This window comes from Astatotilapia calliptera, chromosome 17, assembly GCF_964374335.1.
Source record: "Astatotilapia calliptera chromosome 17, fAstCal68.1, whole genome shotgun sequence".
Classification (NCBI taxonomy): Eukaryota; Metazoa; Chordata; class Actinopteri; order Cichliformes; family Cichlidae; genus Astatotilapia; species Astatotilapia calliptera.
Genome location: NC_137438.1, coordinates 5,410,695 through 5,436,556, shown reverse-complemented (window position 1 = coordinate 5,436,556; position 25,862 = coordinate 5,410,695). Strand labels below are relative to the sequence as shown.

The following is a 25,862-nucleotide window of genomic DNA, read 5'->3' as shown; positions in this document are numbered from 1 at the left end:
GTGGGGAACGTTTATGTGTGCTCATACTTGATGTTTACTTGCAGTTGCTGCTATCATCTCTTTATTTCTCATTCTTTTTTTAAAAATGTTTCTTGCATGCTATTCATGTTAGTAACCTGTCTTTCTGTGCACTGCCTCCAGCTTGCAGCTCTGAGCCACAGAATGTTCAGGCTGATGCTCAGAACGACACCACCATCATGGTGACCTGGGAGCGTCCCCGTGCAGTGTATGACACAACCATCGACTGGTACACTGTCACATACCAGAAGCTGCAGGGCCAAGACCAGCGCAAGCAGGAGTACAGGACCGACGGAGACCAGGATGTGGTATGCAAGATCTTTTTATATCTCTCCACAAAATGCTGAAAAACAGCGCCTGGATGTGTAATTTCATGTTGTTTTGTACTATTATCTACTGTCCACACAGCAATATTAAACTGATAAATAGGTAACCGATAGAAATTACAGTAATTTCCTGTACTTTTGGTGAAAATCAAGCATTCCTACCATCTGCTCTTCCTCTCCATGTATCTCTCACATAGTTCAGCTGCTGCTGTTGGTGGTGACAGTCAGTTTTTGCCTGTCAGTGAGTCACTGAACATCCCTTATTGTGACTAACAATATCCATGTATTTGTATTTCAGAGTACAAGATTTTCAGATTTCGGAGATTTTCATTTCCAGTCTTTATTTTATTATTTTTTTTATTGTCGACTTGTAGTTTCATATTTGTTTTAGTGTGATAGTGGTGGTGAATTTAACTTCCTTATACTTAAAGACATCCAGGAGTCATGTGTCATCCATGTGGGTAATTCTGAGAGAGAGTACATGAAAAAAGATGAGTGACTGTGTGTAGAAAGAAGCAAGTGAACAGGCAGATAAATGCAAATAGATACTTAGTAACTGTTAAGAGGGTTAAGTATATCTTTAAGATACTAAAAGTGTCATTGTGACTGCAGATTCATTGTAAAAAGACATTCGGTTCGACTCAAGAGGATTCGCATTGAATTCACTTAGAGCAGGGGTGGGGGAACTCCAGGCCTCAAGGGCCGGTGTCAGGTATTAGATGTGTCCTTGATCCAATACAGCTGATTTAAATGGCTAAATTACCTCCTCAAAGGCTGTGTCCAAATTCAGGGGTAGCATGCTTCGAAGGACCCAACCTATCCACTCCACGTAGGGTAGGGTCCTTCGAAGCATGCTACCCCTGAATTTGGACACAGCCAACATGTCTTGAAGTTCTCCAGAGGCCTGGTAATGAGGGTCCATTTGAAAGGATCTAACATAAGTCTAACATGTAAATTTGCAGGGTGCCATCATCTCCAACCTGCTGGCCAACAGCAGCTATGTGGTCCAGGTGGTGGCTGTTTGCACCAATGGACTCAGAGGACGATGGAGCGACCAGATAATCGTGGACATGCCATTGGAAGACCCAGGTACAAAGACACACAAGCATGCTCCTGGTGAGAGCACATTTTTACATGCTAACTCTTTCTTTCTTTCTTTCTTTCTTTCTTTCTTTCTTTCTTTCTTTCTTTCTTTCTTCCTTCCCTCCTTCCTTCCCTCCTTCCTTCCTTCCTTCCTTCCTTCCTTCCTTTCTTCCTTCCTTCCTTCTTGTTTTAGAAAGCGATTCTGACCCTGAAGCTGTCACAAAGGATTTGGAAGGAAACAGGGAGGTAAGCTTGTCTGAGCTATCTGTGTTTTCACTTGACCACATAATTGAGCTGAATTTTGTGCAATTATTTTGCAGTGCTGACTTTTGACCTGTCGGCAATAAAATCAGTGCATCTAATTATTATGCAGATTAATGTAATTATGTTTGTAGAGGCTGTGAGAGCTTTATAAAAGGTTGTGAGGGACTTTTTGAGGGACATGTTGAGTTGGGATTACCAGAATAAACAGTAATCCTACTGTAATTTTTCACTCTTTTCAGGAGGAAGAGGTGAAATTGTAAAACTCCTTCATTTTTTTGTTTCTAATTTCCTATAAACACAGTATACACATGACATACCTGTTTTTTATTCCTCTTTTAAGCTTTCGTCCATAGTCAGATGGGAGAAGCCAGTGAAGCAGAATCCGATGCATTTAGCTTCAGAGGACAACAGCCCAGTGGAGGCGATTCCACTGGAGCAGACCAGAGTTTACCAGAACCAACCTTCATATCATGAGAACCAGCCCACAGACCGAACCCAAGCCAGCCAGAACATTCCAGTCCAAGAAGGCACCACTCCAACCCCGAAGACACCCACCGAGGCCCCAGTTTCTCAGAATGTCAGAAAGAAACAGGGTAAAAAATCACATGATGTGGATCAGAACTGGATTGAAGGTGACCAGATGATGAACCAGCCTTTCACTAATGCAGGCTTTGAGGGCAATAGCGCAATATGGGTTACCACTGAGCTAACTGAACAACCAGGCTTCCTATTTCCAGTTGTTCGGACAACCTCTCTGCCAGCAATTCGCCGGCAAATCACAGAAGAGGCATCGCTGTCAGTGCTGCCACATGAGGTAGTTGCTCATACCGCAATTTACTTTGATTTTTTCACTTTAAAACTTTTAATTTGAACAAACATAAAGACTCACTGTTACTTGCAGCAACAATTTTTTTCATTCAACCTAATTCAGTTCTTCATCTGTTCTTTTATCCACTGTATCTTTTGCTCGCAGACAAGAGATCAAGGCCCACCACAGCAAGCCAGTGGAAATAGCCTCCCTTCTGCTTCACCAGAGCTCTACACAACTCCTATGGAGGATATCCACATCACAGATGTCTTCTATGAAGACACAGTCAACAACTCTCCACAGGAAATCATCACCTCCCCTCCAACGACGCCTGCCTCTGCAGTGCCAGGTCAGATCAGAGAATAAGTGCTTTTCTTGTTTCTTTCTGTTTGTTTCTGCTATTGCAGCTTGTCACGCAGAGTGAGGAGGGAGTTTAATCTAACAGGTACAAACAGAAGATTAAGTCCGCTGGGCACTTGCCAAGTGGTGTAAATCTTTTACTGTTTAGTTTCAGTTTGAAACTGTTTGTCTACATTTAAAATGAACTAAACCTGAAATTATAATCACTGTAGAACATTTAGACCTTCTGGAACATCGTTTCGGCACAACGTGTCTTATGAGACATATTGAGAATGAGACAGGTTCAGTTTACACCATCTTTTCTTATTTATCATTTTGTCCGTTATATAGTGGACGAAGCCTTCCCGCCGCCCTCTGAAGATGACGATGCCCCTGTAAATGAGCCCCTGCCAAAAACGCTACCCTCCTCATCTCTCTGGATCACAGAAAAGACGGCGACCCCCAGCAACACACTTGCCGATTCAGTTTACAAGTCCTTCACTACCTCCTCTCTCCTCAGAGTGCTGATGCATACGACTCAGCCCATGTTCAATGGTGAGATGTAACAACTTCTCTAGGAATCAATCAAACACACCATTAGACAAAATAAAACACCAAAACTGATCTCCAGGTCTTAATAAAAGCAGTTGTGAATTGTCATATTGATGAATTTTAATGCATAGGAACATGATTAAGTTCTTCTGTGGTGGAAAGCTGGATTTAAGTGTGGTGGTTGTTTGCTTTTCTCCTCTAATGGCCTGTGGCTGTGTAGCTAATCACTGCTGCGCTCTCTGATCAGTTGTTTAGTGACATGATGTGGATAATGTGGTGGTGGTAATTATGATGGCCAGGAAAATTATGTTGGCTTTGATGATTAGAGTGATGATCAGCAGCTTCCTTTCTTGCTTTGGTTTTTGGTCCGGAAATTAAATATGTTTGACTCTTGCAAATCTTTCAGCACATACCTCAAGAAGGTCAAGTTTTTTCCTTGCTCAATGTAATCTACTTGAATCCACTCGAGCTTGGTGATTATCGTCTGCTTTGGGACTCCTTCTCTGTGTCTGAATTCTTTCTGCGCCTCAACAGCGCACTCTGGTGGTTGTTCTTTTCCTCTGTCCTCTTTAAAGAATGAAGGCTTTGCTTCATCTCCAGGGTGCCTCATCTGCTAGTACCCTTTATGGAGAATTTTCGCACACTCAATGAAGAACAGTTCTTTCCTTTGCTTCCATCTTTGCTGGCTTGAGAAACACAAAATGAAAGGAGATATTTCTGTAAGCTTTCTGTCTTGGATTTTTTTTTTTTTGACTTTGCAATATTTTGCAGCAAATACAGCCACGTCGACGGTTGAAGACTCGACCATTGATGCCTCGTCTGGCTTCAAAAACACTCAAAAGGGAATTATCATCAACCCTGCACTTGCAACAGTCTCTGAATGGGCATTTTCTGCTGAAGGAGATTTATCCAGTGTAATCCCTCCATTACAGACACCCTTCAGCAAAGACCCTGCCATCTTCCATCTTTTTCCTGCCCTCCATGAAAACAGGAAAAGTGGTGTTATCGTTCATCATAATGACAAGTCCTCTGAAGAGCCCACTTTTGTTCCTTTGCAGACTGATGTAGAAAACCCTCAATTCTCTACCACGTCTTCACATGATCAATTATTTGCCACTTATTCCCTTCCTAATTCTGGTTGGAGTACCATAAACCCATCAAAAACAAACACTGCTGATGGAGAAAAAAACAAGTCTCCTCATTCTCAAAGTGATAGCAAGATAGGAGAAATGGAAGCCAGGGCGGATAAACAAATTGATAACTACAATGTCAGTGCAATAACATTTTTCTTTAATTCCAAAAGTCTGGATTTGTCAGAAAGTTCAGCAGAAGACAGTGGATCAGGCTCTGGCCTTGGCAGCAATGGCTTCAATGAGGAAATCAATGAAGCTGCTGCAGTAAAAACTGAATTTTCAGTGTTTGACATTTCAACTATTAGCTTCGAGGACAAAAGTAGATCAGCAGTAACTAAGATGGTCACTGATAATGACAGATCAGTGATCAATGAAAGAGATGTAACAAAAAGCAAAAACTATGAGAATGAAAAAGAGTCAAAGAATGAGATACGGGAGAATGAAAGCGAGCTAAACAGAAAGGAAGGAGAAAATATAAGAGAAAGGGGAGTAAGAAATGAGAGTTTAAGAAATATTGAGGAGATGCTGAAAGAAAAAAAGATAGTGGTAAGTGTATTAGGAACGACAATATATGGTGATAGCGGAAGTGGAGCTGAGGATGTCAGTGGCTCTGGGGAGCATGATGGGCTTGACTTTAGAGAAAATCTAAAGGTACTTAATAACAGTAAAAAGGGTTTTAGAACTGTAGGTGACAATAATGCCAAAGGTCTTAAAGGCAATTTTTCAAAAAGTGAAAAAGCAGAGTCCATACTATTTGACCACAGTGAAGAACAAGGCCATGGTGACAGAATTTATAAACACAATCAAAACAAAAGCCTTATAGGTCCATTTTTAGGGGTTGAATCTACTTTTGAGAATAAAGAATACTTAAAAGGAGGTACTAAAGAGGACAAAGAAGGCATAGCTGAAGACAGTGTGCACGAGTTCTCCAGTGTAGATGGGTTATTGTTTGATGGTGCAAGTAACCCTGAGTTGGGACCTCTTGTTCCTCTGGTCAGACTGACGGACACCGACAAGGCAACGGAGGAGCAACTGGAAGGTAAATACTGTAGTATTTGACACAGCCCTGGCTGTTTGTTATGGAATGTGACATGCATACAAGTCCAATTTCAGCTAACTAGGTTTGAGGTCTCCAAAAGTTGATTCATCTGGACGTAGCGTTTTCAGTGGGAGAAACGTTTCGTCACTCATCCAAGTAACTTCTTCAGTCTCAGCTGACTGCAGGTTTCCCCAACCTTATAAACAGTATATTTGCATAATGACTGAAACCAGCCCACTGAAGGAACGATGGGCTGGGAGGTCAGCCCATTGTTTGAGGTTTGAGGTGGTGGACTTCTCTTAATTTAACCTTGATCAGAGTCAATAATCAAGTAGAATACAGAAGCAATATTACTGGTGGAGACACGGACAGTTAAATCTGGATCAACTGACTATGCGTTATGTGGTAAGATTGCAGACAGCACATTACAATGTTTGACAACTGGTTCTGGCTTGGTCTGAATCTTTAGCAGGTGAAGATCCAGAGCTTTTTCTCAGGAGTTCGAGGAGAAAATTGCACTTCTCTGTGGCAAGACAGGAAATCTGATTGATAGTATATTCAGCTCTCTTAATACATCCATGGTAGGAAACAGTTTGAAAACATGCTAGATATGTCATCTTAGAAGATGATAACAGACTTCTGATGGTAGGAAAAGTACTGGTGATTTGAGACAAGCTTTGTTAACAGCTCCTCTTAAATGGAATATAGTCAATCCCACCTTTATAAGTATGATTACTTATGTCCAAAAGTGGGCATTAGATCCACACTTAATTCCAGACCAGTTGTTTTTCACAGGAACCTTTGGGGAACAGTTTGAAATTCTTATGTAAAGTTTTTTTGTGCTCTTAACTGTTGCTCTGTGTTGTAAATAATAGCAATTTAAATTCATAGTTCATTCTTGACTTTCAAACTTGTCTTCTACTCTCTTACAGAGCGAAGCAACAGCAGCCACGAGTCTCGGGTCGGACTTGTTGAGGGTGTGGACAGAGAGAAGAGGACAGTCATTCCTCTGGCTGTCGTATCCACTCTCACCATCCTTTGTCTGCTGGTACTAGTGGGAATACTCATCTACTGGAGGTACGTGCCAACTTAAACATACTGTGCCTGTCTGTATAGTTTGCACCCTTGCACTTTACTTCAGATTTTATGTCTGTGTGTATGTCACAGAAACTGTTTCCAGGCAGCTAATTTCTACCCAGATGACACATCGCCTAAAGTTGTATCTGCTCCATCTACACCCCTGCTGTTGGCCACAGGTGACATGCTCAAAGGATCCCCTAGTAGTCTTATTGTAACTGTTAGGCTGAGGTGACCAGGATGTAGTTAATATTCAGTCTTGTGTTCCAGATGGTCACGAGCCGCTGACAGTGAAGCAGTTTGTGAAGCATGTCATGGAGCTCCAGACCACCAACACTTTCTCCAAGGAATTTGAGGTCGGTGACATTTCCAGTCACAGTGTTTGAGTTCAGAAGAAGATATTTTTGTTTTTAAAAAAAACCTAGTGAGTTACAGTATGTTTGCGCTTTTAGGAGACTTACAAAAATTTTCTTGTTTTTGGATTTGTACAAAAACGTAACCAGCATATAAATAGATCACCTAGCTCTGGTCCATGTGTATAAGTATTTCATTTGTCATAGCCCCTTAATGCTCTTCCATATCTCTATTAACATCACGTTCTTTAGGCAGATCATTTAGCATGGCGTTGATGTGTAACGCCCATGTGCAACATCAACATGCAGGAAGGTTTTGGTACTAACCATGACCGTGCAGCTTTCTTCTCACACCAGACTCTAAATTTAAACCTGTTGACCTGAAAACTGGACTTTACAACTGAAAGACAGGTTGTCAATGCTAGGCCAGCTACTTGCAAACTACCTGTTGACTTTCAGGCTTTTAAAATCTCCATTTTAGCTTGTTTAGAATGTGAAGAAAGAGATATTAGTCTTATGTGGAGTATTGACATATCTGAATGTTGGTTAATGGTTTGAGAGAAACACATGGATTAATTTCAACAGGTACATTTGCATGGCATTAGTCACCCCTGTTTCCTAGCATGAACCTCCTAAGAAACACACACAGATAGGATTAGATAAAGTTTACTTCTCCCTTATTACTGCCAGGGGGACTTACATTTGCTTACTTTCTCTATATCATTACATTAAAACTAGCCTGATTTATAATTATACTTGTAAAATAACAAAACATGGTTTACATAGTAGCAGGTTTAAAGTCCACAGCTCAGATGGGAGCTGTGGACTTTAAACACACCTCTCTGTGTGTATCTGAACCCCTATATCCTGTACCTGCACTGACTCCCTGTCTGTCTGTCTGTCTGTCCATCATCTTGGTCCCCTATCCCACTCTCCTCTCATCTCCACCATCGCCGTGCTTTCTGCATCCTCACCACCCTCCATTAGATTGTCAAAGAGTCCTATGAGGTAAGACACCAACCATCCCTCTCCTGTTGCAGAGCTGTTGTTGTTTTCTTGGCCTGATTTTTACAAGTGTAACTGCAACTGTAAAAAATCTAAAATTTACATTTTAAAATTTAGCGTTCCATATTGATGTTTTAATTGGGAAGAAAATGTATTTTTCTTTTACTGCACTCGCCATGTTTTACACACAATAATATGGTCGCCTGTGCGAGTTAAACACACTTCTAATAAAAGCAATGGAAGTCAGTAAAAATGGCAGAAATACAGAGAAATATAAGAGTAACTTTGATTACCCATCCGCCAGTTCTAGCAACCTGTGTCCTTTGACTGTATGGGTACAATGCACAGAGAAAGAAACAGGCAAATAAAATATATTCACCAAAAACTGAAGGATAGACTTGTTCGAAGGACTACTAGCACACTTAACCAGACAGTAATCCATGTTGTTTGTTAGATGGCTGCATTCAATCACTCCAAAGGCACAAACACAGAAAGGAATGCTACGTCCATGTCTCAAGCTAGCTAAGGTGTGGCCTAGCAGTTGGCTAATGGCTATAGCCACCTATGTTTAAACCTTGAAAAAGTTTAACAAGGTGAACTGCAAATTAATTCTGGTACAATTCATACAAGAGTTTCATACAATTCAATACAGGTGACCGGGCGTTTGTGGTTGTAGCGCCGAAAATGTGGAATGATTTACCTCTCCACATTAGAGAGGCCCCGACCGTCAATCTTTACAAATCCCATCTTCAACACGTTTTTACTCACTTTTAACACCGCATGAGAGTTACCTGTTTATCTACTTACTCATCGGTTACCAGGTATTTTTTATTTGTTATTGATGTTATGTGTTACTGTGTAATATTTTTTTATCATTGTAAATTACTTTGGCCAACATTTTGTTTTTTTTTTATTAAATGTGCTATATAAATAAAAATAAAGTAAAAGTACAATTCATAAAGTCATAAAAGGTGTAGCAGCTATAGAGACCAAAATTATTTTGTCTGCCAAGATGTAAACATGCTTAATTTTAAGTGGCCACTCCAGGAAGCTCTTCGAGGTTGCTGCTTGTTGGGACTGGCTGTTAATAGTCGCCTTTCTCTCCCAGAGCTTGCAATATGAGGCTTAAATATGGGGTCATCATCACAGAATGAAAACATTTGTATTATGGCGACTTGTCCAATCCCATGGGGTGATTTTATTTCTTGTTCTCTTAAATCTATACACAGCTCCTCCTCTCATTTGATTACATTTTATTTGTATGGCAGCAAGTCACGACAAGAGGTGCTCAAGGTGCTTTGTATTATAAGACCCTACAGCAACCCCAACAATCAGAAGACCCTGTATGCGCAAGCACTTGGAAGCAGTGAGAAGGAAAAACTCCCTTTTAATAAGAAGAAATCTCCAGCAACACCAGGCTCAGGGAGGGGCGGCCATCTGCTATTGGGTGCGATGGGAGGGAGACGGGACAAAAGGCACACTGTAGAGAGACAGAAATTGATTTGATATGATTCAGTTGTGCTTATTTCTTGTTATTTCCTATAGTAGCTTCTCTATATACCTGACCTTCACATTGTAATGTGGCAAATGAAGAGAATGCAAACCTCCCTGCTTGTAAGAAAAACAGCCTCATTGTGTTCATCTGAGTAATTACTGTCATTCTTATTAGTATTGGATTGTGTGTTTCAGGAGGTGCAGGCATGCACAGTGGACATGGGCATTACTACAGACAGCTCTAACCACCCTGACAACAAAAACAAGAACCGATACATCAACATACTGGCCTGTATGTCATCCTTCACTGTTCACTGCATTGCTGTTCAACTTTTAACTGTGTAAGCCAGCAGGAATGTTGCTAATGACTCTTTTTACTTGTCTCAGACGACCACAGTAGAGTTAAGCTCTCTAACAGTTTGGACAGAGATGGGACATGCGGGGACTACATCAACGCTAACTTTGTTGATGTAAGTAAAGGTCCTTTTACGTGTACACACCTTACATCCAGGCTGCCGCAAACCAACTGATGTTTCCTTTTGCAGGGTTATGAGCGGACGAGGGCATACATTGCAGCTCAGGGGCCTCTAAAATCAGGCAGGGAGGACTTTTGGAGGATGATCTGGCAGCAGAATATTGGAGTTATTGTCATGATCACCAATCTGAAGGAGAAGGGACGGGTAGGAGCTCAAACACAAGCCTCACCGCAGACATAAGTGCAGTTATATCTGATATCATTCACACTGACCCCAGGCAGCTGATTTCTTTTTAGTTTGTGTCTTCCATCTCTTGTCATGAGCAGACACCAGCTGATTCACTTCAGGTATTTCATTTAGTTTCACTGCAGTCTGACAGCTGAAAAACTGCAGAATGGACACTAGTGCAATCTGGCTTTGTTATACACTTGAGGACTTTCCTTTTGACATGTTTTCCTTGCGGTTTCAGATGTATTAGGCCTAAAATTAAACTACATCCACAGAATTTTTCTCCCTTTCTACAGACAAAATGTGATCAGTACTGGCCAGAGGAGAACCAGGAAGAGTATGGGTCTTATCAGGTGACACTGAAAAACACCAAGACACTTGCTTACTACACACTCCGGACGTTCACTGTCAGGGATACTGCAAATAAGGTAAGCCCTTCTCTCTATGCAGCGATAGTCCAAAGTGGCTTTGTGGTTAGGTTTCTCATACCCACTTCGATCCTCTAGGTATCTCAAAGGAGAGTTGAACACACAGTCCTCCATTACCATTACACCCAGTGGCCGGACATGGGCGTCCCAGAATACACTCTGCCCGTCCTCTCCTTCATCAGAGCGTCCTCCAGGGCCCGTACGCAGGAGATGGGACCTGTGTTGGTACATTGCAGGTAGAGTGTGTGGAATGATTTATTGCTCTTTAAGACTTACCACAATTTGATGGTGTGTGTACTGCTAACATGTGATGCATGTGTCTGTCACAGCGCCGGTGTGGGAAGGACAGGAACCTACATTGTGATAGACAGCATGCTGCAGCAGATCCAGGATCAAGGGACAGTGAACGTTCTTGGCTTCCTGAAACATGTCCGCACACAGAGGAATTTCCTTGTTCAGACAGAGGTAAGAGGGTGACACAGCTGTGGGAATTCACCTTTCCTTTTGTGGGGGCAATCCCAGAAATGTAATATCAATTTAAACATTTGCAAAGAAGGAAATAGTGGCTAGATTAAGGGTAATTTTAGCCGGTGTAATGAGGTCTGTACGGACTTACTCAACAACCACGTCACTGTGCAGATGGAGGCATTTGTCGATCTGTGTGTAAGCTCACTGCATGCTCCTTTTTCTTTTGGAGGATGAAGACGGAACGAGAAAAATATAGCCCCACACATTATTATTATTATTATATTAATACGCCGTATTCTCTTACAGCACATTTTTTGACAAACTGGGACTTGATTTCTGCTGCTGAGCTTTTTCAGTATAATTTTTGTACTTTTCGCGCCTCGAAGCCTCAAAGTCATTACTAGTTCCATTTTATTCAAGCACAGGCAAACTAGGCCACTTATATAAAGACAGTCTAGATGACTAAACAGCAGCAAGGGCCAGAGGAAACACATTCATATCAGATTTCTTTCTTGTAAAAATGTAACTTGTGGAATTTAAAAGTGTTTCACTAGTGTTCACAAAGACATACCTTACTAAAACCAGGAAGTCATTTTTTTGCTGTCTTCTAGGAGCAGTACATATTCATCCACGATGCCCTGGTTGAAGCTATTTTGAGCCGGGACACCTTGGTGACCTCTGACCTCCTTCACAATTACGTCTCTGACCTGCTGACCCCTGGTGCCACAGGCAGGACACGTATGGATAAACAATTCAAGGTACAGCATGCTTCCTTTTTCGCCCACCAACTTGTAATGAATCATTTGTGATGTTCCTGCCATGTGAATGTAACCAAATGTTTTTATTTTTGTGTTTCAGTTAATTAGTCAGCGTCAGGCGAAGCACGCAGACTACAGCACTGCCCTGAAAGATGGCAACGCTGAGAGGAACAGAGCCAGAGCTCTAATGCCTGGTAAGCAGATCTGGATTACTCACTGGGCAAAACCGGCAACTCCCAGCAATATGTTGCAGATAATTTCTGGAAATTTCAGTCCATACATAGCACACAATAAACCAGAAAGAAAGGCAGAGTTCAGAGTTCAAATATGACATGATATTTCGATGCAAATTATAACGTGATGTTTAGAATCCCCATAGTTAATCACTGTATGCCTGTATTGTCAGTGCAAACAGTGGCATTAAGAAAGAGTTTTGAATAGCTCTATACAAAGTTATGACTTTGACCTTTAGATCAATGCGTTGACCTAGAAGAAGAGGTCAGAGGTTAAATGTGATATTTCGGTTCAAGATTATGACGACAAGTTACCTGATGCCTCATCATTTCTTCCACAGCTTGCTCAATAATCCCTTATGGTTACTTTAATTAACTATAATGATGAACTTAAATGCAGGATTATTGTTTTTTGTCTTATTTTGGGGGCATTTTCTCTCTAACCTGGTTCTTCATGTCTCTGTGAAGTGGAGAGATCAAGAGTCACTCTGACTGCTTCAGAATCAAACTCCACAGGCTACATCAATGCATCCTACGTGATGGTAAGACCACTGGAAATTGCAAATGTTTTCCAGTCTCGAAAACCTCGAAATCAGCTGGTGGATAAATATTGCTGCTCGTATTTTCACAGGGACATCACTACACTAAGGAGTTCATAGTGAGCCAGACTCCTCTGAGCAGCACGGTGGCAGATTTCTGGAGAATGATCTGGGAACACAATGCACAGATTGTAGTCTGTCTGCCAGACTCAAACAGCCAGGTATAAAACACACACATACTCCATGTAGAACTTATAGATACCTATACATATAGATATATCTATATAAAACTACACACACATAAACATGTTTCCTGTTTATCTCAGAGAGACGAAGAGTGTCGTGCGTACTGGCCCAGTAAAGACCAGCCCCTGAGCATTGATGGCTTCACTGTGTCATACTCCAGGGAGGAGCACATGTGTCTGTCTAATGATGAGAGACTTTTAGTGCAGGACTTCACAGTCCAGTCTCCACAGGTAACACGCGATAAAAGAGAATATTTTACATCAATCAAAATGTTTTAATACAGTCTGAGACTTTAAAACTGTTTTTGCATCTAGAACAATTATGTGCTGGAAGTGCGTCAGTACAGCACCACCTGCTGGCCCAACCCAGACAGTCCGATCCGAAACAGCTTTGATCTCATTAACAGAGTCAGAGAACAGAGCACGCACACACAGGGACCGGTGATCGTACATGATCCGTGAGTATGAGTCAGACTCCTTTTAAGGACATAAAACTGTTTAAATCCGTCTAATGTTCTTAATGGTTTTTTTGTGGATGTGTAGTTTGGGAGGTGCTACGTCAGGACTGTTTTGTGCCCTCACGACCCTGTCCAATCAGCTAGAGGAGGAGGGATCAGTAGATGTCTACCAAGTGGCACGGATGACCAACCTCATGAGGCCTGGGGTATTTAATGATATAGTAAGTACTGGAATGTTTCCTTTTAATTCTCATCTACCAGCATAATTTAGAAAAAATAAATAAAATCAAATACATTGCACCAAATCACAACAACAGTCCTGTCAAGGTGCTTTATATTGTGAGGTAAAGACTCTACCGTAATACAGAGAAAACTCCAACAATCAGAGAACCTCTTATGAGTAAGCACTTTGGCAAAAGCAGGAAGGAAAAACACACTTTTAACAGGAAGAAACTTGCGGTCACCGGACCAGGCCGTAACTATATGCATTATCAAAAAGGAACGTTTTAAGCCTAATAAAAAAGTAGGGAGGGTGTTCGTCTGGCCAAACTGGAAGCTGGTTCACAGAAACAGGGGCCTGAAAGCTGAAGACTCTGCCTCCCATTCTACTTTTAAATACCCAAGTAAGCCCACAGTCTGAGAGCTAAGTGCTCTATTAGGGTGATGTGATGCTATGGGGTCTTTAAAATAAGAGAGGACCTAATTATTCAAGAGTTTGTATATGATGGGAAGGAATTCAAATTTGATTCTGGAGTTAACAGGAAGTGTGCTCTCTCTTTCTCGTCCCTGTCAGTACTCTTACTGCAGCATTTTGGATCAACTGAAGGTTTTGGGGGGGGGGGGGGGGTTGTTTTGTTTATTTAGGACAATCTGATAATAATGAATCACAACTGTCCAGCCTAGAAGTAATAAATGGATGAGACAGGTAACAAGTACAAGCTTTTACCAGTGTTCTGCCTCTTTACTCCCTACAGGAGCAGTACCAGTATCTGTACAGAGCGGTGTTGAGCCTGGTGAGCAGTCAGGAGGACCAGAGAGCTCTGCAGAATCCAGAGACCAACGGATCTGTACCGCTGGGCCAGACCAACATCGCAGAAAGCCTGGAGTCGCTCATGTAGACATCCACACAAAAATGCGCATGAAAGAGAAAATAAATCACACGAGCGCACATTTGAGATTACGAGGAGAAAAGAGTAGGTCTGCTGATCATGCTAATACTTTCATTTACCACAAATTCAAAAATCATTATTTATAAGATCATTTTTCAAAACAGAACAATCTAATGAAATGACATTTAATCTAAAAGACCTCTGGTCTAAAGTCTTTTCCCTTTCAATCACTTATTATGAAGAAAATTCTTACTCTGCCCGACAAGCGATGATGAAACACCTGAAAGTGTCCCTTTTGTTATGTTAGCATGCACAGCAGACAAGGCTACCAGATGAGAGAAAAAGGTACCCTTCTGCTTCTAAGGGACCCTTTATAAGTGAACAACAAACAAAACCCTGCATCATTTATAACAATACATTATTATTTTATTTTTAATCATCATTTAAAGCATTAGTTGGAATTAGGGGTGGCACGGTGGTTAGCACTGTTGCATCACAGTAAGAAGGTCCTGAGTTCAAATCCATCAGGCCGGGGTCTTTCTGTGTGGAGTTTGCATGGCCTCTCCGGGTACTTTGGCTTCCTCCCACAGTCCAAAGACATGCAGTTAGTGGGGTAAGGCTAATTGGAAACTCTAAATTGCCCATAGGTGTGAATGGTTGTCTGTGTTAGCCCTGCGACACACTGGTGACCTGTCAGGGTATGCCCTGCCTCTCGCCCTAAGACAGCTGGGACAGGCTCCAACTCCCCTGCGACCCTGAAAGGATAAGTGGAAGAGAATGGATGGATAGTTGGAATTAGGGGATAGTGGTAAGAAAGTCTCCATGTCTGTACCTGACACTGGTCAGCATGAAGTTTTTTTGTTTATTTCTAATGACAGATCCCTTATAATTAAATTCAATCTGTCTATTAATGTTTCTTTTATCTATTGTTTCTTTCATTTTATTAGTATATTCTTTTATTACCGTCATAGTTTACACCTTCCTTCTAAGAGAAAATAAATCAATATTAGAGAAATGCACAGGCAAAATGGAATTGTAGAAATGCCGATAAATATAGATAAAGTGCAAATTCTTACTTTATTGTTAAAAAGGGAAACAATGCAAGACAACCCTTCATTTCCCTGCAAAATATCAAATGCACTGCACATTAACCAGCACATTGTGGGGCTTAAACTACCACGTATCCTTAATTAGAATCATGTTCTTACTAGCCAAACCTCTCCGAGGCCTCACTGGTGAGAACTGAAGCAACTGCTCGTTTTTTTTTTTTTACGTTTACGTCACCTTGCAACTGGCTCCATGGTCCGTGGTACCCAGTGCCTTTTGTACGTCACGTTATTGTACTTTTAAAAACCTGTTTGTGTGACTAATATGCCAAAATCCTGGTGAGGTATTTTTATCTATTTTCTTAAAGGTGATTCCCTGTGTTGGTGATCTCGTTAAAAAAAATGCCATCAGTTTCAGCTGTTTTGTTTAAAAAAGGAAAAAAGAAACAAAAAAGATCAAATCTGGGATTTAAAGTGATGTGCGGCTCAAAATCCATTTGAAAATAAATCTTAAGAGATGACATTTCTTATTTTCTTATAGATGTAGGCAGAGATAAGTTTTTTTTTCTTTTTTTGCCATCACGTTGTAAAAATTTACTGCTGTGAAACGAGACAAGGGAGGAATTAATAGATACTGCCCATATTCTTGATATTTTGGGAGGCTTAACGTTCTGTTAATACTCAGCGGCACAGGCTGGCAATGAAATTCTTGGTAGCGCTTGCTGTGACTGTTTCCATTTTTCTAAAAGGGTCCAAGTATTTTCTATTGCATCAGACACATTTAGCCAACCTGTGAATCTCTTTCTGGTGTAAATCACAGAGACCGCAGCTGAACACGCTCAGAGCAGTCCTAACTGGAATAAAAAGTCTTTATGTGTAAAGATCCCAGAATACTTTAAAGGCCAAATTACTGTATGTTTATACTGTACCTCTACATATTTTCTATTTTACTACAAAAAGTGATTTTCTAGTCCTTTCCACACACACACGCACACACATACATATATATAACTGTGTGGATTCTATTTGATAATTTTAGCCTGGAAAAATTGATCATGTTTATAGTTTTAATGAAATGGCATCTCTTTTTATCTCTATAATTACAGTAGCAGCTTAATGTCTACACCTTTATCTCCAGCTATGAACTGGTGCTGTATGTATAATGCAACAAGATTAAAGATTTGTTCAAACCTTTATTGTAGACATCTTCTCGTCTTTTCAAATTATCATTATTGGACTCAAAGAGAAGTAAAGACATGGAGCATTACATGTTTATCACACTTTTATTTTGACTATAATACACTGTATTGCATTGTCTCCCCTGATGGACCTGTACATGACATGATGGCAAAGACAAAAAGTCAAATAATCCAAAGCACAACCACGAAAAGTTACCAAAGATAAGTCAAAACCAAAAATATAGATTTCTATATGATCATATTAATGTTTATCTTTACACATTATACTGTAGCAGTCACAAAAAAATAGTAGATAAAGTGTATATAGTGCATTAAGAATAAACCTCGTTGTGCAGTGGGAGTTAAGAGTGCCCACCCTTCCTGCACTCTGCCTGGATAGCAAATCTACACAAACCCACTCTCTCATAATAATTGTGTGACATCTCTAAATCCTCACACAGCTGAGTTCCCATACACCTGTTGAATTCCAAACATTTCTAGCAGTGGGTGTGTTTACATGCACACGGGGAATATCTCCTGTTTTTTTTATTAAGGTATGACGATTCAGCCCCGGGTCGCGCTTTTCAGGCAGAAGGTTTTCCGAACTGAGACGCGTTTCACTTTCAGTTATTTAGTAAGAGGAACAGTACTGTTAGTTTTTTTTTAATGCTTATGACTGTATACCAGAATTCTTCTTAGTGCCTTTGGCAAGCATTCCCTACTATCAGTGAGGCCTCAGGGCTGCTTTATTTCCTTTCCCATTTTCATCTTTGAGATTCTAAATTTTACAGTGTAAACAATTTTACATTTACAATGTAAATGTAAAATGTCCTTCCTTCTTTACTCTTTACAATGTGCATGTAAACACATTCACAAAGTTGTTTATTTTTGCCAAAAACGAAACATCCTGAATAAAATACACCACAAAACCTCATCATCGTACATTTCCCTGTTTCTGATCACATCGACTGCTCATGATGATTTCTTGGCATTTAGCTTCACCGAATGTTCACAGTAGCGGTTAATCAATGGGCACGTCATAATGTGTGTATATATATATATATATATATATATATATATATATATATATATATATTTGTATTACTAATTTATTTTTATTATTTTATTTATTTATTTTACACGAAGTCAAGCCACCAGTAGTCACAGGTAAAGTTAAACTTTAAGCAGTGGGATTATTTACTGTCCAAGTAATTGTCATTTAATTCAAAGTACAATTAGAGTGTGGTTCTACTTCCTTAAATACATTTCTTATTTCAAAATAAAAGCTTTGGGCAAGTGAGGGATTCAAGGAGTTCAGGGAAGCTTTAACCCTGTAGAGTTTTAAGCCTCGTCTTCATGTAAAGCAACTTGTTTCTGGTTGTTGGTGGACCAGCGCACAGATGACCCTCTTTAGATGACCTAGAGTTACTGCACCACCACATTTCAATGGTTTTCTTTACCTCCATTGTTGGCCACTAGAATTGTTAACCTCAAAGATGAAAGAGCTTTAACTTGGGTTGACATTTAATGGTTATTTTTCCCTTCATCACTTCAACTTGATGAATTCAAATGATATTATGCAGTCTCTTGGTTTGTCACGCGATCACAAGGGTGACGTGATGCACAGTCCTCCAAATGACACGGCAGGTTTAGGTCACTAACGCCAAATGTAAACACATTTGTTTACATAACAACTCCACGAGGAACCCTTACTGAGAAAAACTGAAGCACTACTGGAGACTCACTAAAATACAGCAAATTATTATTATTGCTGCTAAAAAAGGCCACATTTAATTTGTGGGGAGGTGAATAAAACCCAGGCCCCTGTTTAAGAGTTTGTGGTGTTTCATTATTAAATGCTACGTGATAAATGAAAGCAAAGTTAACATATGTAGTCTTGTGCAATAACACTGAGTCCAAATACAAGTAATACAGACAATAAAATAAATTGTATATTTCTTATTGTACAATATAGAATTTTGGAAAAATAGCTACATTCTCTACTTTGGCTAAAAGCACCACAACTTCCACCTGTTTCAAGCATAGTGTGAGAAACTGAAGATCATCAGAATCTCTTCTTTTTTTGTGGATATTATCACATTGATGTAAGAATCACGTGTAGAGACGAAATTTGCTCATTGGAGCTAAAATCCGTTCATCTCTTTGGAAAAATATCCGGTCCCCGGCAGGAGACACTACCGGTGTCCCGCAGCATTTCAAAAAAAAGGCGATGTTTGACACCTCTGCTAATTCCTATTAAGAAATAATGATTTATAGCACTTCAAGATTTTATAAGTAGCACCTTTGAAAGGCAAGAAAAAGGAAAGTGATGTTTGTTGAGAGCAGCCCAAGGTGTTCACCAGGGGCAGCTGTTTGTTTGTTTTTGTTTTTTTGCATTACTATAACAGGATTCAGGGATTTAGGAGATCAAGACAAAACAAATATAGAACTAAAGCGTAATATTCGGTTATGCATAGCTCTTTTTTTTAATGTGCGTATGTGAGTGCGTGTGTGTGTGTGTGTGTGTGTACACAACAGGCTCTGTCAGTTGTCCTCTTTTCTTTTCTGTAGCCTTAATTTCCTTGACAGCCCTGCAAGACAAAGAGGCAGGATGAAGCAGAAATACAAAACAGTGGGTGAAGCTGTGCAGGCGCATGTGTGTACTCACAGAGTTGGTTCGTTTCCGTTTCCAGCAGTCTGGGTTGAGTCTTTTCTGCTCGTCTGCGAGTGCTTTGGCCTGCAGGGTGAACACGCGACGCTCCTCACTTCGCATTTTCTTCCACCGCTCACCGAGGAGGACGCTGATGGCTCTGATGGCAGACGCACACATTTACTAACACACACACCTGATTACTCCTACACAACACCCACGCTAACAACCATGGCATGCACCCACCTGTTGTCTTTGCCCGGGTACATTTGCGTGTATTCCACTCTGAACTTCTTGGCAAACAGCATGAATGCATTCATTGGCCGCTTGCACTTAGTGGGTGTGGCGCTGCTGCCTCCTTGTGTACTGAGCAGCTGGTTTTTGGGGGGCTTTTGCTTAGTGGCGTGGGAATGACTGGGACTGTGCACATCTGTGGGTTCAAAACAGGGTTCACATGAATTTTTTTTTCAGGGATTTTTGCATCTTGCAAACTGAACGGTATCAGTGAGTAAGTAATAATTCAGGAGATTTGAAGTGCAGGACCTTGAAGCACGTCTCTGTCTGGAGAAACAGCTCCCCCACTGGACTGGGAAGCACGCCGCCTTCTCGCCATACTGCTCAATACGTAAACCGCCGAGGAGTCCAGAGGAGTGAAATCATAACTAAGTATGAGACAAACAGAGGTTGATTTGAAACTAAGTGGTGTTTATTTTAGGCTTAGCTGGTTCAAACAAGACTATTTCCCCTCTTTTTTTCACCCCAAACCACAGCCTCTATATGGGCATTTGATTACTGTTTTAAGACCTTTCCCTTAGTACTGAGTCATTTTCGCATAACACTGTATTTAAGCATGACACTGCAAACATCTGCTTTACCTTTTAAATGTGTCAAAGACTGGAGAATCCTCTGTGTGCTTGGCGTCTCTGTGTCCTGGAGGCAGGCAAACATCTCCCACTTCCATTTCATAACATGGTATCCCATAATGCACCACAGTCAAGCTGGGGTAAAAGGATGACCAGCCTGACGACAGAAAGGAGGATGAAATGTCTGCAGAGTCATTGATGCTGTTTAGTCTCTTTAAACCTTGACCACACTTGTACCTTTGTTTTTGACATAGAAGGGGTGATCCAGTTGGCAGCGGGCAGTCAGGGGGATATATCCAAATGTGCCGGGGTCAAAGGTCAGTTGTAGAACAGCCTGACCAGACAACACAATCTCTGCATGCTCCACCAGCTGCAGACCCTCAGAGCCATAACTCTGCAGAAGAACAAGTGGTATTTTTACCTCACTGTGTGATGTCTTTTGGTGGATCCCTGCTTGTTTTTTTATGCATTTTCTCCCAGCAGTCTGCTGCTTGCTTAACGTACCTTCAGAAATCTAGACTGCTCCTCATCAGCAGAGTCTTCCTCAGCAGACTCCAAGTCCTCAGCTTCTCGCCACTCTATATTTGAGCTGCTGTGGAAATGCAGACGAGTTCCTGGTGACAGAGAGGAGCAGTGAGCTACTGTGAAATGAAAGAACACAATCAGTCCATCTTGACTGAGTGTGTAAGTGTTGTACGTACCCTTGAAAAAACAGTGCCAGGCAGTGGGTGGGCAGGAAAAACTCCAGCCCATGTCTTCATCATCAGACAGAGAAGATCTGGTGGACACTGCAGAGCCACATTCACTGCTTGTCTGTGGAAAGATACAGAAGCATCATCAGGATCAATGCATGCTGTAAGAAGCCAGAAAAGCTCTGGAGGTTTCACCAAAAAAACCACTACTGTATTAAACGTATACAATTATAAAAGCAGTGGTGTAAGTGAGTTTTCATAATTGACTGTGGGTGGTATTGAAGCACAGGAAATAAGAAGGCTCTACCCTGCAGCGCTGACGCTCCCTGCCGTGACCTCTGAGGGACGACAGGGGGCTGCTGGGGAGAGGAGGAGGAGGCCGAGCGTAGGAATGTAGATCACTGCTGCTGCTCGGGATGCAGACTGAAGAAGAACTGCAAAAAGAGAGGTGTGACTGTAAATGCTCAGAATGTCCACTTACGTGTTGCTAAAAGAGGGCTCAAGGACACAAAGAATTGTGTAATAAAGATGATGTTCTGAAGCTCGCTGTTGTCACTCAGATGTGGTGCTAAAGTTTTTCTACTTGTCAACACGAGCTGTAATTTTTGGTATGTTTAATGTCAGCAACTCGTGTGCACAAGTAGAAATATTAGGCATAGACTATATAACATCCCCTCTTTGAAGCTGAAGTGTCTTAGAAAGACTGCCTCGTTTTGGGAAAAGTCATGTGACCAAACAAGAAACTATAGAAAAAAACTAAGATAAGTGTTTGATGAGGTTATAACAGTGAAAAAAGTAAGTCCAATTATATTTTAAATGTTTCACTAATACATGTGCAGTACCAGATTTCCCCAGGAGATGGCGCTAGTTTTGTTTCCATGTTCTCTGGTTAAAAACAATAAACCATTCTCTGTTGCTTCACTTGCTGCTTCAGTACTTTTCACGTGTGGAAAAGAGATTTTTGAAATGTGATTTGTTTAAATTTGGAGGAGAAAACAACCAAAAGAGAATAAAGCCTGTTTCTGACACACTTTTTCGTTGTAATGAAGTATATACATCTATGTTTAAGGTACAGTCTGTAAACTGTTGAAGTTATTTCATAGAAAAAAAATGTTGTATTCATAAATATACACTGATTAATGTGTAATCATATCTTAAAAAAACCGATGTCTTCTCATAAACTTAATACATTACAAATACAAAGGAGAACACAGCACTTGTTGCCCTGCCATACAGTGGTGGAGAAAGACATCGTGCTTCTGCCTTACTGTTTTATGTATGCTAGAGAACGGCCACATATGTTGCATGCCTTATAAGTTACTTTTAATTTAAAGATCACAAGTTTCTCTTTCAAACTATATATATGATATTTTAACAATTGTACATTATTCTCTTTCCTCCCTTATTTCCACCTCATCAGAAGAAGCGGCTTGAGGTGGTCATGTCAAGGCTCTAACATTTTAATAAACATTTTTGTGTGTGTTAGATATGTGACCTTCTTGTTTCCATACAACTAACAATGAGCCGGCAAGACAACAACCACAGCTGGTTATGTGGTAACATTATTCCATGTAATGTTAGGCTCAAGTGACCTGACATCTTTCCCTCTGATAAACTTTTTTAAAATTACATTCCCACATTATTTGAGGCTCTGTACAGCTATTATCGGACAGAATTGAGCTTCTCAGACTCACTGACTCGCATCAGACTCTTTCCTCAAGGTTTTACAGCCTCCTGCAGAGTACACAGATGTGGACACTAGCTGAGGTAAACAGCAGACTGACCTACACTCACTACTGATGAACGGCAGCCAGAGTTGATTGCCACACAGGGGCCCCTGTAGTTAGGATAACAAAACTCATCTGACTGCAATGTGCAATATACTGACATCTAGTGGTCATATTTTACATACTTTACCTTTAAAGGGGATAATATATTGTTACAGTGGTGGGTTGTCATATTAATATAGCTCCGGCGTTTCAAATAGTTATGTCAGCAAATGTGCAAGTAATGTCTGTGAGTGAAAAGCTCACACTTGAGACAACTCTACACTTGGTTTCAGACATTTTTTCTACTATTGGCCCTGTATGATGTGAGGGAGACCAGAAATGTCTAATATTGTCATCTACAGAGGGACTTATATTTATGTGTTAAATATACACTATAGGTGCATCATAACCATGAACCCTTCTGAAACACTATCCCATAACTTACACCATAACCTGGAAAGAACATAGACTCTACGTAGATTCAGCACAGATGTATCACAGGTAACCCTCTAATGTGTTTGAAAGTTGAGAAAAATTGATCTCGGGTCACTAAATGTCACGGTGCTGTGAGTCACTTCACTTTGTTTACAAGACAAATTAAGACTATACACACTTCCAGTTATTTGTACCTTCAGTAAAGTATTCAAGCTTTGTTTAAGAGGCATGCACCTACCTGCTGTCAGGAGGCTCCTGTAGCAGTGGACTCTGAGGTCCAGTGGCAATGTGTGCTAGCTGTGTCAGCCAGCGTGTGTCCGGAGGCTCTGGTCTGTGTGTCTGTGTGTTTCGTTCCTGGTGTGACACACCCAACTCCACCTGGTACACAGGTGGTGATGTTGATTCCGTCTCCTCTCGAACCTCCTGTAGATCTGGGAGGTCATCTAGGAGAAGTAAACAGACATTAGAAACAGTTAAATTCCTTTTGATAAGAGCTGAAGCCTGCAAGCTGCTTCCTCGTGTCTTATATACCATATTCCATGTAACTGTCACTGGTGGGGAAGTGTTCGTCACAGCGCAGCGAATCATGCGATTGGTCTCCATCTGCATCCATCATCATTTCTGAAGGTTACAGCAGAGTCACCACATGCTTTAACGGTTTGACGGGGCTTTAAATAATTTAGTTTAGTCCAACTTCATTATACATATACAGCACCAAATCACAATAACAATCCCCTCAAGCTATTTTATATCACAAGGTAAAGATCCTATAATAATATAAAAAACCAAGCACTTGGTGACAGTGGGAAAGACAAACTGCCTTTTAACAGGAAGAAACCTCCAGCAGAACCAGGGTAAGAGACATTTAGATCTTGACCTTCTTTTTTTTTGGTGAGGCTTTCTGACGGCTTCATCATAGCACAGAAGCATGTTTAACAAACTGCTGTAATCAGTGGTTACCTGTGTCCTCAGCCTGAGGCTCGGGCTCCGGCACTTGGTGACATTTAGAGTGACCTGACAGCACAGTTGGAGTCACCACCTCCCACACCATGATGTCAGGCACTAAAACATACAGAGTGATTTACATGAGTCTCAGATACATGACCCAGAATTAAGGCTAATCTATACACTTGAATCAGCATTAGCCATGTTCCCAATCCCCATGGGTCAGCCGCAGGCACGCACACACACAGAAATATAATCCCTAACTGAGCTGTAATGTATAGGCTATAAATGGTTGCGGTGGCATAGGGGACAGTAGCCTGGCTGCTATTCCCCTCTCATAAACAGGTTTACTATAGACACATTAGACCCGTTCCACTTCACTACCAGAGGGACTAAAGACGAGAACTACCGCAGACCCCGAAGAGAACTTTTATCTATTTTATAATTTCATAATCATGTGACGTCTTGTTTATAAACTTCGTTCCTGGACGCATGCGCACAAAAAGCCCATTCATTCAATACGGAGAAAGGGAGCGATAATAAGAGTTGAAGAAAGTCGTCAAAACGAATAAAAAGCAAAGAAATGAAATCACCCAAAGCTAACGCAACAGCGTTACGTCACGGACTGCCCGTTTTGAAACGCGTCACTCGAGCATTTTGTATCGAAACTAGCTGTCGATAAAATTGTGTTTGTACTTCGACAAGAAAGTGGCCAAAAACATCTCGGGTTTTATTAAAACGCACCGAATACATTCTCAAAACATGTTCGGGGTGAAAATGCCATTAAATGGATGAAAATGGACGAGCTACACGGTTGCGCAAAAGACATTACAACAAAACAACAAACGTCAACAATGAAGCTTTACGGGGCGAGCGGCGCAAATGTATTTTACGACAAAAAACGCACGGTGTCAGCTTCACGCTGTTGCTCCGACGCCTAGTTCAATGAGAAACAAATCAAGTTGTGGAGTCGCTTTTTCATTTCAACGCTTTTAAACCTATAAACTATTTCAATGAACTTTCCTTAACTCACCAAAACAGTCTCCCTGTACGGAAAAGTGGGTAGGTATAAACACAGTTTCACAAGCTGTGCTATTGGTCACAATCGACGTCAATCCGCAACTTCTCTTGCGCTCATTGGTCAATTCCATTCCAGCTGGTTTTGTACATTGTGATCCCCGCAAAAAAAAAAATTTGTTAAAAATGTATCGTGTGTGTCTACTTTTCATTTTTATTTATTTTCTTTTCTTTTATTACATGTGAAGCTAAATAGAAAGTCATTTCCATTAGCGCAATTTTACAATAGCACTCTAAAATGAAACAGGAGTCGTATGCTTGACTCAAGCGTCTTTTTGTAAAATAACTACGAACATCGGCGGTCAAACAGCCTTCAGCTCAGTTCTCAGATCCAGCGCAACAAAAACACTGGGGGGGCGCCATGTTGCCTGGTTAGGGTTTCTGTCCCACACACCCGTTTTTTATTTGTTTGTTTTTTCACCAAAGTTTGCAACTTCTGTGTGAAGCGATTAAATAGGTCTTTACTGTAATTATAGATGTCTATGTAAAGCCGAACATATGGATTTCAGAATTTGCTGTGTGATATTCTCCGTTTTGGCGACTGTTTTTACAAATCAAATATGGGCAACCAATGTTATCATTATGTGAAATGAGTGAATACACATCAGCGTACTAGTTTGAGCAAGACCCAGAAACATTAAACTCATCAAACCAGTTGAGCTTTAGGAGCATAACTTTGAGAGCACTACATGCAGAACTCAGCAAAAACAGTGAGGCGACCACGTCGTTAGTAAAACACGTGGAAAGTACATGTTTAAACAAATGTATTTATTT

At 40.8% G+C, this 25,862-nt stretch overlaps 2 protein-coding genes across 5 annotated transcripts in view; one reads left to right on the top strand and one right to left on the bottom strand.

Moving 5' to 3' along the window:
- ptprz1b (protein tyrosine phosphatase receptor type Z1b) overlaps positions 1 to 15,348 on the top strand; it is a 70,711-nt gene extending 55,363 nt beyond the window's left edge. The window contains exons 9-33 of one of the 3 annotated variants that reach the window (XM_080291209.1): positions 142 to 326; positions 1,307 to 1,433; positions 1,621 to 1,673; positions 2,032 to 2,284; positions 2,429 to 2,505; positions 2,665 to 2,848; positions 3,190 to 3,393; positions 6,495 to 6,639; positions 6,730 to 6,818; positions 6,910 to 6,995; positions 7,980 to 8,000; positions 9,687 to 9,783; positions 9,879 to 9,961; positions 10,037 to 10,171; positions 10,492 to 10,623; positions 10,702 to 10,859; positions 10,953 to 11,088; positions 11,703 to 11,849; positions 11,950 to 12,043; positions 12,551 to 12,624; positions 12,714 to 12,842; positions 12,948 to 13,097; positions 13,182 to 13,324; positions 13,410 to 13,545; positions 14,299 to 15,348. In XM_080291209.1, coding sequence (XP_080147335.1) covers positions 142 to 326; positions 1,307 to 1,433; positions 1,621 to 1,673; positions 2,032 to 2,284; positions 2,429 to 2,505; positions 2,665 to 2,848; positions 3,190 to 3,393; positions 6,495 to 6,639; positions 6,730 to 6,818; positions 6,910 to 6,995; positions 7,980 to 8,000; positions 9,687 to 9,783; positions 9,879 to 9,961; positions 10,037 to 10,171; positions 10,492 to 10,623; positions 10,702 to 10,859; positions 10,953 to 11,088; positions 11,703 to 11,849; positions 11,950 to 12,043; positions 12,551 to 12,624; positions 12,714 to 12,842; positions 12,948 to 13,097; positions 13,182 to 13,324; positions 13,410 to 13,545; positions 14,299 to 14,442 — 3,182 coding nt within the window. In that variant the 3' untranslated portion in view covers positions 14,443 to 15,348. Of the gene's footprint in view, positions 1 to 141; positions 327 to 1,306; positions 1,434 to 1,620; positions 1,674 to 2,031; positions 2,506 to 2,664; positions 2,849 to 3,189; positions 3,394 to 6,494; positions 6,640 to 6,729; positions 6,819 to 6,909; positions 6,996 to 7,979; positions 8,001 to 9,686; positions 9,784 to 9,878; positions 9,962 to 10,036; positions 10,172 to 10,491; positions 10,624 to 10,701; positions 10,860 to 10,952; positions 11,089 to 11,702; positions 11,850 to 11,949; positions 12,044 to 12,550; positions 12,625 to 12,713; positions 12,843 to 12,947; positions 13,098 to 13,181; positions 13,325 to 13,409; positions 13,546 to 14,298 lie in introns of all 3 variants that reach the window. The other 2 variants (XM_026146604.2, XM_026146605.2) reach the window with 2 other exon arrangements.
- A 3,239-nt stretch (positions 15,349 to 18,587) lies between these two features.
- On the bottom strand, positions 18,588 to 25,180 carry LOC113009474 (HMG box-containing protein 1-like). Of its 2 annotated transcripts, none has more exons than XM_026147785.2 (13): positions 25,045 to 25,180; positions 24,027 to 24,128; positions 23,598 to 23,687; positions 23,305 to 23,509; positions 21,170 to 21,296; positions 20,872 to 20,983; positions 20,675 to 20,784; positions 20,408 to 20,564; positions 20,183 to 20,327; positions 19,851 to 19,969; positions 19,554 to 19,737; positions 19,326 to 19,467; positions 18,588 to 19,248 (listed from the first exon to the last, which is right to left on the bottom strand). In XM_026147785.2, the coding sequence occupies exons 1-13, from the start codon at positions 25,160 to 25,162 to the stop codon at positions 19,231 to 19,233; spliced, it is 1,629 nt and encodes a 542-aa protein (XP_026003570.1). In that variant the 5' UTR covers positions 25,163 to 25,180; the 3' UTR covers positions 18,588 to 19,230. The 2 variants fall into 2 exon arrangements, with proteins under 2 accessions (XP_026003570.1, XP_026003571.1); XM_026147786.2 differs by lacking the exon at positions 25,045 to 25,180 and adding an exon at positions 24,919 to 24,954.
- Between the last annotated feature and the right edge of the window lie 682 nt (positions 25,181 to 25,862).

Excerpts from the sequence above, each read along its gene's own strand:
- LOC113009474 (XM_026147785.2), bottom strand. The coding sequence starts at position 25,162 with ATGGAATTGACCAATGAGCGCAAGAGAAGTTGCGGATTGACGTCGATT. Across the intron at positions 21,297-23,304 it reads CAGGAGCCTCCTGACAGCAG|TTCTTCTTCAGTCTGCATCC; the intron begins GTAGGTGCATGC and ends CTCTTTTTGCAG. Across the intron at positions 20,984-21,169 it reads GGGAGCGTCAGCGCTGCAGG|ACAAGCAGTGAATGTGGCTC; the intron begins GTAGAGCCTTCT and ends ATCTTTCCACAG.